Source organism: Psammomys obesus, unplaced genomic scaffold, assembly GCF_907164565.1.
Source record: "Psammomys obesus unplaced genomic scaffold, mPsaObe1.curated_primary_1811, whole genome shotgun sequence".
Classification (NCBI taxonomy): Eukaryota; Metazoa; Chordata; class Mammalia; order Rodentia; family Muridae; genus Psammomys; species Psammomys obesus.
In genome coordinates this window covers 98,272-109,977 of record NW_026591497.1, presented here as the reverse complement: position 1 = coordinate 109,977, position 11,706 = coordinate 98,272, and the positions used below count along the sequence as shown (strand labels likewise).

Sequence of the window (11,706 nt, the reverse complement as noted above, 5' to 3'; positions counted from 1 at the left end):
AAGAAAGAAAGAAAGAAAGAAAGAAAGAAAGAAAGAAAGAAAGAAAGTTGGGGGGACTAGGAGGAGTGGAAGGAAAGTGATAGTCCCTTGACAACAGCTACTGGCCTTCACATGCCCTCAGATAATGTCTATATAACACACCCCTATATTCTATAACATACACACACACACACACACACACCTGCCCCCATCCACACTAACGGGAAGTACATGTCTCTTCATCTGGCCATCTAACCACCGTCTATCAGGGTTTTGTTCTTTAACATGTCTTCCAGGAAGCTCAGAGCTCTCTGACAAATCTGTTATCACAGCTAGCACGGGTAGCTCAGCAGTCAAATGAACGTTGAACCTGTGAGAGGCCCTGGGTTTAATCCCTAGCATGGCACCAAAACCAAACGAAGCCAAATAAAAAAACAAACCTGAACAACACTACTGCACAGTCTCAAAATGGAACCTTTGTTCTAGTTACATGATCCGCAAATGGGCAGGTGCCCTTCATTCCTCCCTAACCCTTTTTTGAAGCAGGGTTTCACATGGTAACCCAGGCCGGCCTGTAATTCACAATGAAGCCCAAGCTAGCCCTGAGCTCTCTATCTCAGCCTCCCTGATCTCATGGCAGTTCTCTATCTCAGCCTCCCAGTGCTGCTATTACAGGTGTCTGTCACTGCTCCTGACAGCTCATCCCTCCTCTTTGAACCTGAGATAGAACCCAGTACCTTACCATGCTCAGTGTGACTCCATCAGCCATCTCTGCCATAACCTGCTCTCTCATTTTGTGACTAAGGTGTCTTGAGGCTCAGGAGGTGAAGACAGTGTCAGCGGGCTGACTTGGCTCTGTGGGTGGCAGAGTCCTCCTCCTAGCCTTCCTTTCTGCTGCTTCTCCAGACTTAATTACTCCCCAGAAGAACATCAGTGAGCATGCCTTGGAACCTTCTGGAAGGATTCAGAGAATAGCAGCCTGACTTGCTGGCTATCTGGCGTCCTGCTAGGTTGTTCCTGTGGACTCCCACAGCTCTCAACACTGATAATCAGCTGAGCCTGACATATTTTTCTTCTTAATTCTTCCATAAACATTCTCACACCATTACATAAAGTATGTTAGAAGGAGTCCCCACCCCCATATGACAGCCTCCACAGTGTGGCTGTGTGCACATGCATCTTCTTCACCATGCCCGGTCAAAGAGCTGCTCTTTGCCTTTGTCCCCTGCAGTAGCTGTGCCTGAGTGGGAGGCTAGGATACCTGGATGTGGAGGGGGGCTTGGCTCAGGATGCAAGGATCAAAGACCCATGCAGGGCCTACAGAGCCAGAGTATACAACTATGGGAACTGTACCTGAGCAGCTGTGTGTATGCTAGGCACTGTTGGAGGGATGGGGTCCAAGTACAGGCCAGAAAATGTGACTCAGAAGCAAGGCCTTGTATCCTTTGTTTTTGGGGTATTAGGTCTGAGGTGAAGGGGTTCAGAGGTAAAATCAGGAGAGAGGCTTTGATGCCTGGGGGGATGGAGAGAGGAGCTGCCTGCTTCCAGATAGCCCATGCTGTGTCAGCAGCTTAACTTTCTCCTCCTTGGCCTCCTCCCTACTGTAGCAGCCCAGGAGACCGGATTACGGCTGCTCAAAATTTTGTTTATTGTTCCTTTCTAATTAAAAAAAAAAAAATACCGCAGGCATGTCATGGGGATTTTGGGAAATGCAGAAAAGTTCAAAGAAGAAAATGTCAGTCTCCAGCTACCTCCTCCTGCTATCCTAGAGTAGGACCCATGGACACTATGCAGCCTCTGCATAGTTGCCTGACCTGCCCCTCTGAGCTTCCCCTATATACCTTTATTGATTTCACTGCCAGGGCTTCAGACCCTTTACACAGAGACATGAACCACATGGGGTTCGGTAAATGCTGAATAAATCTCAAACTGATGGGACATAGCTATATTGAGAAGTTGAAAGCCAGGAGGTGGTGGCATACGCCTTTAATCCTAGCAGAGACAGGCAGATCTCTGAGTTCGAGGCCAGCCTGGTCTACAGAGTGAGGGAGTTCCAGGACAACCAGGGCTACACAGAGAAACCATGTCTTAAAACAAAACAAAATAAAACAAAAACAGAGAAGTTGAAATTAGGGGCTGGAGAGATGGCTGTGCTTCTAGAGGAACCAGGTTTGATTCCCAGTGCCCACATGGCGGCTCACAACTGGCAGCTCTAGGAGACCTAATGCCCTCTTCTGGTCTCGTGGGCACCAGGCACACACATGGTGCCCAGATACACATGCAGGCAAAGCACCCATATACACAAAATAATTTTTAAACATTTATTTATGAAGGGCTGGAGAGATGGCCCACAGTGGCTGCTCTTCCAGAGGTCCTGAGTTCAATTCCCTGCACCCACATACTAATCACAACCATCTAAAACTGTTGTCCCATTGGATCTGATGTCCTCTTGTGGCATGCAGATATACATATAATAAGTAATTATTTTTAAAAATTGAATAGATAAAAAAGTTGAAATCATGTCCTGTACTTTACCTGTTGCGGACTCTGATCCCATGGCTTCACCTATGCCAGGCCATTCTGCCACTAAGCCATGCCTTGGCCTGAGTACAGTTTTTTCCCAGGTTGCCTTCAAACTCATTATGTACCTGAGGAGGACCTTAAATTCCTGATCCTCCTGTCTCTACATCCTTAGTGTCAGATCACGGCTGTGCACTATCACGCCTTGTTCTGGCTTTTAAAAACCCTAGTTTATCATTGTTACTGCTGTTGTTGCAGTTCCTCGGATCTGGAGCCTGCACATGCTTCACTGCACCACTGAGCACTAGGCAGTCATTATCGGTGACCCAAGCAGTGCCTGCCTGTGATCAGACCGAATGGGAGGTGAAGCAGGAAGATCAAGAATTTAAAGATGTCAGTGGGTGCAGGTGGCACACGCCTGTGATCCCAGCACTCGGGGAGACAGAGGCAGGCAGATCCCTGTGAGTTTGAGGCCAGCCTGGTCTACAAAGTGAGTTTAGGACAGCCAAGGCTACACAGAGGAACCCTGTCTTGAAAATTAAATAAAAAATAAAAGATGCCGTCAGCTATATATTGAATTTGAGGCTATAATAGTTCAACCGTCTAAGACCATCTAAAAAATAAACAAAACAAAATCCCCAAAACAATAAGAAATAGTTAAAGTTAGAAAAGTTTCAAGGACAGTGATGTAGGAACTCTCCTTGTATTTTGGGTTGGTCTGGGACTCACAAAAGTCCTGTTCAGCCTATGGAAAGCTGCTCAGCCTATGGAGATTGCAGGTGTGAGCCACTCTGCCCAGTAGAATAGTGAACTCTGTTCCCCACTGTCCAGAGTGACTGCCTGTGAATTGAGCTGCAGATGTGTCTCCAAGCAGGGACATAGTTTTTGTCCATCATTAGATAGAAGAGTTGGCATGGAGGTTCTTTCCTTTAGACATTCCTAGACAAAAAGAACGATTCTGTCACAGGTTCTGTGACTCCCTCACTGGGCTGGCTGTAGCTTAGTGGTGGAGTGCTAGCCTGACCTGAGCAAGGCCCTGCTTGCCTTTGCCTGGTTTGTGGGGTGGGAACAACGTTGGTTCAGTTAGGAGTCATGGCTGCTCTGTCCACAGTGGAACTAAAGATTGAAGTGGTACTGCCAGAGAAAGAGCGGGGCAAGGAGGAGCTGTCGGCCAGCGGAAAGGGCAGCCCCCGAGCTTACCAAGGCAATGGCACAGCACGACACTTCCATGCTGAAGAGCGTCTGCCAGCCCCACAACCCTATCCCAGCCCTCAAGACTGTGTAGAGGCTACTATCTGCCATGTCAAGGACCTTGAGAATGGCCAGTGGGTGCTGGGCTGCCAGGGTGGTGGCAGGGCTGGAGGTGAAGGGCATGGGAAAGGCGGGGGGGGGGGGGAAGGGTATGGGCTATAGCAGTGGTCTGAAATGGGCTGTGCCTCTTGGCTCCCCGGGGTGCAGCCTTTGTGTTTCAGCTGCTCTGGGCTTCCCAAAGACTGGGGCCTGGGAGGAGGTACTTACAGGAGAACATGACTGGCTTCTGGCTTGATCTCTGAGCACAGCCCCTCCCCAGGATGCGGGAAGTGGAGCTGGGCTGGGGGAAGGTGCTGCTGGTGAAGGACAATGGGGAGTTTCATGCCCTGGGCCATAAGTGTCCGCACTATGGAGCACCCCTGGTAAAAGGTAAGAAGACATGAGGCATACATGGAAGGTGGGATATGGCCATCCATGCCCCTAGGGGGATTCCAGCAGGCCCCAGGGCCTGTAGCCAGTACCAAGGAGCTGTAGAGTGAAGTCTCTGCTCACGCTCTGGCCTGTCACTCATTTGCCTCTCCCAGGTGTACTGTCCCGGGGCCGTGTGCGCTGCCCCTGGCATGGTGCCTGCTTCAATATTAGTTCTGGGGACCTAGAGGACTTCCCAGGCCTGGACAGTTTGCATAAGTTCCAGGTAGGGCTGGGAACATGGTGGTGGTGGGGACTGTGGTGTGGAGTCAAGGACTGAAGTATTTCAGAGTTTGGTGCTGATGCTGCCCTCTCAGGTGAAGATCGAGAAAGAGAAGGTGACTGTCCGGGCAAGCAAGCAGGTACTAGGGTGACTCAGGTCACCAAGGCCCAGGTTTGAGAGGAAGGGTTTCGAGCAGGCTGGGAGGGTATCTGGGAAGGAAGGGCATGTAGCAAAGCCCTTTGGTGGAAATGAGCCTAGTGTGGGAGGGGAATGAGGGATCATAGGGTGGATATGAAGCTACAAGCTGCCCCCCTACCACCCCCAGGCTCTGCAGCTGCAGCGAAGGACAAAGGTGATGGCCAAGTGTATCTCTCCAAGTGCTGGCCACAGCAGCAGCACCAACGTGCTCATAGTGGGTGCAGGTTGGTGCTGGGGTGATGAATGAAAGGTGAAGCCTGGAGGGTGGGAGAGACCTTGGCCTTGGCCTATGGTGCTGTCCTTCAGGTGCTGCTGGCCTGGTGTGCGCGGAGACCCTGAGGCAGGAAGGTTTCTCAGACCGGATTGTCCTTTGCACACTAGACAGACATCTGCCCTATGACCGTGCCAAGCTCAGCAAGGTAGGAATGGGATGGGGTAGTCCCTGGGTCCTTATTCCTCCAGGTTACTGGCACATCCATGTGGAGCTTTGGCTGTCATGGATTGGAGGTCTAGCTGACTTTTTTTTTTTTTTTTGATCCAGTCTCCCAGGCCTGTTGATGGTATTCCTAAGACATCTGGGTTTGTGGAGTTCTGTCCTATAGCAGAGTGGCTTCATCTTCCCTGGGTTTTGTGTCCTCTATAGTAAAATGAAATGTCAAGAGTCTGATGCATATACCTTTCATCTTAGCACTTAGAGGTAAAGACAGGTAGACCTCTGTGAGTTCAATATACATAGCTAGTTCCAGGCCAGCCAGAGCTACAAACTGAGACTCTGTCTCAAAAACAAAACAAAACAAAAAGAGAAAGTGGAATAACTACCATCTCACCATCTGGCCCTGACTCATGACCACGTTTCCCAGTCCCTAGATGCACAACCTGAACAACTGGCCCTGAGACCCAAGGAATTCTTTCGGGCCTATGGCATTGAGATGCTCACCGAAGCCCAGGTATGAAGGAAAGGGTGGGAACGGGCGATGAAAAAGCTTCAAGGGAACCAGAAATAACATGAGGGCATGAGTACCCCTGGAGGTGTGGTGCGTGCTTGGCCTTCTGCTCGGGCCTGGGACCCAGCAGCGAGCTTTCTTCCTGGTAGAGTAGTAAGGGAGATGGCCTGACCCCAGCTAAGACAAGAGAGCCTGGGGACTTGGAAGCACAAAAATAGCTTTAGGGTTTAGGGGATGCCTAAAGTTTAAAGAGAGGAGCACAGGCTGTGGGGCTGCACTGAGGTTGTTGCACAGAGACATAACTTCCGGGTCCTGGGGGTCTTGTGGAACTCTAAAGTGAGCAACACAAGCTTGGGCTGAAGTCTCACTCTGCCCACTGGGGGCTGCAGGTGGTCACAGTGGATGTGAGAAGCAAGAAGGTTGTGTTTAAAGACGGCTTCAAGCTGGAGTACAGCAAGCTGTTGCTGGCACCAGGAAGCAGGTAGGGAAATGTGCTGCCCCTACCAGGCACTAGGCAGCTGGCTGTCAGCCAGGTTGGGAACCTCATTAATACCGATTAATCTTAGCCCTAAGACCCTGAACTGCAAAGGCAAAGATGTGGAGAATGTGTTCACCATCCGCACCCCCGAGGATGCTAATCGCGTGGTGCGGCTGGCCCGGGGCCGCAATGCTGTTGTTGTGGGAGCAGGCTTCCTGGGTGAGTAGCTTCAAGGAGGGAGGCGGTGGTTAGCTACCAAGCCAGTCCTAGGATGTGCTGGCCCCAGGTGTCAGAGTGCCAGCCTTGCCACTCCCTGCCCACCACCCAGGGATGGAGGTGGCTGCCTATCTTACTGAGAAGGCCCATTCAGTGTCTGTGGTGGAGCTGGAGGAGACGCCCTTTCGCAGGTTCCTGGGGGAACGTGTCGGTCGTGCCCTTATGAAGGTGAGCCTGTTTCAATGCCTGTCCCCTGGTTGTCTGGCCTGATGCCAGGCCAGAGTCTCACCCATTGCCCATGTGCCTTCCTTGCTTGCACAGATGTTTGAAAACAACCGGGTGAAGTTCTATATGCAGACAGAGGTGTTGGAGCTGCGGGCTCAAGAGGGCAAGGTGGGCTTTTCTCTCCGCTGCTGCTGTCTGTGTCTCTCCCTGTGCTCCACCTGCTTACCCACTCCCTCCCCACAGCTGCAGGAGGTGGTGCTAAAGAGCAGCAAGGTTCTGCGGGCAGATGTCTGCGTGGTAGGCATTGGTAAGTAGGTAGACAGGCAGATGCTAGTAAACGGAATGTCCGTGCTCACCCTCAGATGACCGCAGGCCCTTACTTGAGCCTCAGTTTCCCCATCTGTAAAGTGAGACTTCATTGGGAAAGGTGTGTACCTAGCTCAGCGCAGGCCTCTCAGGTGACTACCACTAGCTGAGACATAGGACACAGACAAGTCTCTGGTTGGTTCCTATGCCAACATAGTAGTTTGGGGTGGAGCCAAGCTGGAAGGTGGTAACACCGGGTTGGAGGAGTGTGGCTATGTGTCCCCATCAGAAGAGTTGTATCACACCTGTTGGTGCAGATAGTTCCTGCAGATGGGGTACAGGGAACAGGATGCATGGAGACCTCAGGTGGGCAGCTTATGGGTGATTAATCTGGGGCAGGCAGGTACAGCAGGAATGGAGAGATATAGGACAGGGGAAAGGAGGGACCAGGATGTAGATGCATGGCTTCTGTTCTGTTAGGTGCGGTGCCTGCCACAGGCTTCCTGAGGCAGAGTGGTATTGGTCTGGATTCCCGAGGTTTCATCCCAGTCAACAAGGTGGGCTGGATGAAGTAGGTAGGATGCTGGGTGGAGCAGGGCTGGAATCCCTGTCAGCCCCCTGTACCACCCACAAAGCTCTGGCTCTCTCTCCACAGATGATGCAGACCAACATCCCAGGCGTTTTTGCTGCTGGTGATGCTGTCATCTTTCCGCTTGCCTGGAGGAACAATCGGAAAGTGAACATCCCACACTGGCAGATGGCTCATGCCCAGGGTATGCCCAGCCCTGAGGCAAGTTAAGGGCTTGAAGGCCATTCCAGGGTCTCAGCCACCTTCAGGCCCATTCCCTAGTTGATGATCTGGGGTCTAAAGTTCAAGGCTTGGTGGTGGCTTGTTAAACAAGTCTTAGCCAATAATCAATCAGTGTATAGAAAGGCCTGTTTCCAGAGACCCTCTGTATACCCTCTCCAGTCTGTTTGTCTTTTCACTATGCTTTTTTGTTCTCAGGGTCATATATTTGGCAGAATTTCTTCTTGGCCACAGAGAAGGAGAAAGGATTTACTTAGTAGATTAGCTTTTTACTCAGGGCCTGTCTCTCTTGTACCACTAGACTACCTCTGTGAGCTCAGTTGCTTTATGAATCCCTGGAGGCAGTTATATATCCCAGACTTGGTTGGATTGTTGTGCCTTTTGGGGAATTGTCTCCCCCAACATTTGGTAGCCACCAGGTTTTCTGAGCCTCATGGACTATGGACAACTGGTCTCAATCCCTAAGCTGCATGTACCAGTGTGTTAACCACCTCAAGGCCCTATAAAAGACCTCATTTCTAGTCTTGGACAAAGGACTTCTCTCTTATGTCTACTGTCCCTTTCTTCTTCCTTCACCATCATAGGAAGGTCTGATAATAATGCTATCTCCCAATTCCAGGATCTGTTCAAATTCAAGGTCTAATGTTGCTACTAGAGAAAAAGGAACCTTGGCCAAATATAATTAGGACTTAGGGCTCTTCATAGATTCTTCAGTGTATTCAACTATGGATTCAGACATAGCTTTGGAAGTGGCAAGCCACCTGTGCTGACTCTGCAGGTGCTACATGTGGCTGCCATCTCTCCCTTCTGGCCTCTGTGCTCCATTGTCTTCCCTCTTTAGACCTGATATGTCTGATTAGCTTTCTGTGTACACAATTGGGAAGTAGCTCACAACCCCCCAGTAGACCTTTCAGATGTACAACACATCATTCAAAGAGGAGTAATGTAAGTGGATCTCTTGGGGCCAAGTATTCCTTTCTGCACCAGTTGACTGCATCCAAAGGTGGGCTCTTTGGATGCCTTTTCTGGGGGAGCTCTGGACAACCACCATGCCTGTCAAGGGTCCCCAGCGTGGGCTGAGGGCAGGCAGTGTTGGGTGGTGAGGGGAAGGGTTGAGCTCTCACCACCCTGGGTCTTTCAGGGCGGGTAGCAGCTCAGAACATGCTGGCACAGGAGGCGGAGATCAACACGGTACCCTATCTGTGGACTGCCATGTTCGGCAAGAGCCTGCGCTACGCGGGTAACTAAAAGCCTGTCCTGGGGATGGGGCATAGCCTATAGCATTTAGGGGGTAGGGACTGAAGGTGCTTCGGGATTAAAGTGTGGGGGTTGGGTCCAATGTGAACTAAGAATGGGCAAACAAGAGCTGGCTTGGCACAGGTGTGGTTGTGTACTGTAATCCCAGCAGTCTGGAGGCTAAAATGGGAAGATCAGGAACTGGAGGCCAATTTGTATTAAATGTTGAGACTTAGGTGGTGGGGCTAGGAACTACTGAGGAGGCGTAGAGGGTTAGTAAAATGGCTCAATGAGTGAGTTCTTGCTGCCAAGCTGATGATCTAAGTTTGATTCCCAGGACCCATATAGTGCAAGTTGTCCTCTGACCTCCATATGTGCATGTGCGCACACACATACACAAACAAAATAAATACATGTAATAAAAAAAGAGTAGGAGTAGGAGCCAGGCATGGTGACATAGAACTTTAATCCCAGCACTCAGGAGGCAGAGGCAAACAGATCTCTGAGTTCCAGGTCAGCCTGATCTACAGAGTAAGTTCTAGGACATCCAGGGCTACACAGAGATCCCTGTCTTAAAAAGCCAAGAGAGGTGGGGAGGGAGGTTGGTTGTTTAGACAGGAGTTAGGAGGGCAGGCTAGGGAGCCTATGAAGACTCTGTCCCCTTCCCCAATTCACATGGGCACCCTCCCACAGGCTACGGAGAAGGCTTCGATGATGTCATCATTCAGGGGGATCTGGAGGAGCTGAAGTTTGTGGCTTTTTATACCAAGTGAGAGCAATGGGATGCAATGGGAGCATGGAACAGCGGGAGTGCTGTCGGGAATGGATAGTGTTAGCAAAACAGGAGGGGCTTGGCTGAAAGGCAAGTGAATGGCAATGGGAGTCATAGCTGGGCAGGAGACATTACAAAGGAAAGACGAGGAAGCAGTAACAATCCTTCCATGCGTCAAACAATACTATGTCTTCTGGATATTTCTTTGAGGTGAGCGTTGACACCGAAGGGTAGGTATTTACAACGAGAAAAGGTAATGCTAAGGCTGGGCCCATCCCTGAGCTGTGCTAAGGGCTGGAGCTTCCTACAGCAGCTGATTTTGCTGAGACCAATGGAGGGCTGGGTGTTCAGGACATCCTGTTCCTTCCCAGCACACCAGGTGGATTGAAGGGTGTTGGGATCTTTAAGAAGGACCACTGCTGCTAGTGGTCCTCAGGCTCAGGCTTCTTCTCTCTATAGAGGTGATGAAGTGATTGCTGTGGCCAGCATGAACTACGATCCCATCGTATCCAAGGTGGCTGAGGTGCTGGCCTCAGGTCGAGCCATCCGGAAGCGGGAGGTGGAGTGAGTGCGGGTGTGGGAGGTTTTGGGGTTATGTGTGTGGGTGTCCTGTGTAGGATCTATTCAAGTTATCTTTGCAGCCTGTTGCCCCATAGTCCTGTAGAGCTCTTCTCCTCACTTCTAGTTCCCATGGCTTCTGGGTAAGATGGGGGATCAATTTGTGGTTTAGAAGCTGACAGGATGTGTTCACAGGGAGACAAGTGTATGTCCCAGAGGGGAGCCATTCCTGTTGGGTGGAGGCAAAGCCCACTACTTTGAGTGAGCCGAGCCTGGAACTTCTGACCAATGTGATTTGTGCTAAGCTTGGCAGAAGCCAGGTGGGGAAACAGTGATGTTCCCAGATGTGCTGTACATAGAGAGGTGGGTAGTTTCCTGACATCTGGAGGCAGTGGACACTAGCCATTACCTTCATCCCAGCATGGTGCCAATGAGTCCCCCATAGCTTGACCTGTGTACAGAGAACGTCCAGGACCAGGGACAGGGCAGAGGTGATTTAGGGGCCGAAGGCTATGTGACAGGTGGAAACAGTGAAGACTCAGAGTGGACCTGATAAATGACATGCTCATGCTTTCTTTGGCCTTCTGTTTTTCCCTCTTGCCTTCACAAAGGTTGTTTATGCTGCACAGCAAGTACGTGTGTTCTGTCTTTTCTGTTGACTGTTTTGAGCCTTTCTTCCCCCAGTCCAATGATTGAGCCCTCCTACCCTGCCCAAGTCCATTCCCTACGGGATACCATGCTTTGACACAGATCAGTTCCTGCTGCTGTCTTTGAGTCATTTGTTCATGTTGCCTAGAGTGGGGAACCTACCCTCTTCTGTCTTGACCCATTCTCCTCTTATTCCTGCAGAACCGGTGACATGTCTTGGCTCACAGGGAAAGGATCCTGAGCTTTCATGTGATGTGGACTTGGGCAGGCCGCTGGGGGTACCAAGGTCAGAGACCAAGTCCTGGGGCAAGTGCCAATCTCCAATTTCCCAGGATCCCCCAGGGTGGAATCTGAGTCCTCCCAAGACTTGCCTTCAACTGTCTGCCTCTGCCCAAGAGAGGCTACTGCTGCCTCCATAAGATGGTCCATTCCCAAGGCCTCAGCTGTCACTGACAGCTGGTTTTAGAAGAAGGACAGGCTCTGCCTGTGTCCTCTATTAGGACTGTTTTCCCACAAGACCCTGCAATATTACTAAAAATTAAAACAGATGTTTCTACAGATCTGTGTCCCAGTGTAATTGGGCCAATACTTAAGAGGGAGTGCCAGGTATGATGTGACAAATCTGTAATAGCAGCGCTCAAGGCAGATGCGGGGGGATCAGAATTTTGAGTACATCATGAGCTACATGAGATCTTGTTTTAAGATGAAGATGGAGATATGGCTGTGTGGTTAAGTGCGTTGTCTGTCCTTCCAAAGGACCTGGGTTCAATTCCCAGCACCCACATGGCAGCTTACAACTCTCTGCAACTCCAGTGTCCATGGATTCTGAGACTTTCATACCAATGCACAGAGAATAAAATGAAAACTATTTTAATT

At 50.5% G+C, this 11,706-nt stretch overlaps 1 protein-coding gene across 2 annotated transcripts in view; it reads left to right on the top strand.

The window, feature by feature from the left end:
• Aifm3 (apoptosis inducing factor mitochondria associated 3) overlaps window positions 1-11,388 on the top strand; it is a 17,116-nt gene extending 5,728 nt beyond the window's left edge. The window contains exons 3-21 of one of the 2 annotated variants that reach the window (XM_055610302.1): window positions 3,611-3,824; window positions 4,070-4,179; window positions 4,335-4,444; window positions 4,536-4,580; window positions 4,767-4,863; window positions 4,946-5,058; window positions 5,500-5,586; window positions 5,973-6,064; window positions 6,150-6,280; window positions 6,390-6,505; window positions 6,599-6,670; window positions 6,746-6,809; window positions 7,289-7,365; window positions 7,464-7,581; window positions 8,758-8,856; window positions 9,546-9,621; window positions 10,084-10,188; window positions 10,794-10,814; window positions 11,032-11,388. In XM_055610302.1, coding sequence (XP_055466277.1) covers window positions 3,611-3,824; window positions 4,070-4,179; window positions 4,335-4,444; window positions 4,536-4,580; window positions 4,767-4,863; window positions 4,946-5,058; window positions 5,500-5,586; window positions 5,973-6,064; window positions 6,150-6,280; window positions 6,390-6,505; window positions 6,599-6,670; window positions 6,746-6,809; window positions 7,289-7,365; window positions 7,464-7,581; window positions 8,758-8,856; window positions 9,546-9,621; window positions 10,084-10,188; window positions 10,794-10,814; window positions 11,032-11,071 — 1,787 coding nt within the window. In that variant the 3' untranslated portion in view covers window positions 11,072-11,388. The remainder of the gene's footprint in view (window positions 1-3,610; window positions 3,825-4,069; window positions 4,180-4,334; window positions 4,445-4,535; window positions 4,581-4,766; window positions 4,864-4,945; window positions 5,059-5,499; window positions 5,587-5,972; window positions 6,065-6,149; window positions 6,281-6,389; window positions 6,506-6,598; window positions 6,671-6,745; window positions 6,810-7,288; window positions 7,366-7,463; window positions 7,582-8,757; window positions 8,857-9,545; window positions 9,622-10,083; window positions 10,189-10,793; window positions 10,815-11,031) is intronic. The other variant, XM_055610303.1, reaches the window with a different exon arrangement.
• Window positions 11,389-11,706: the final 318 nt, after the last annotated feature.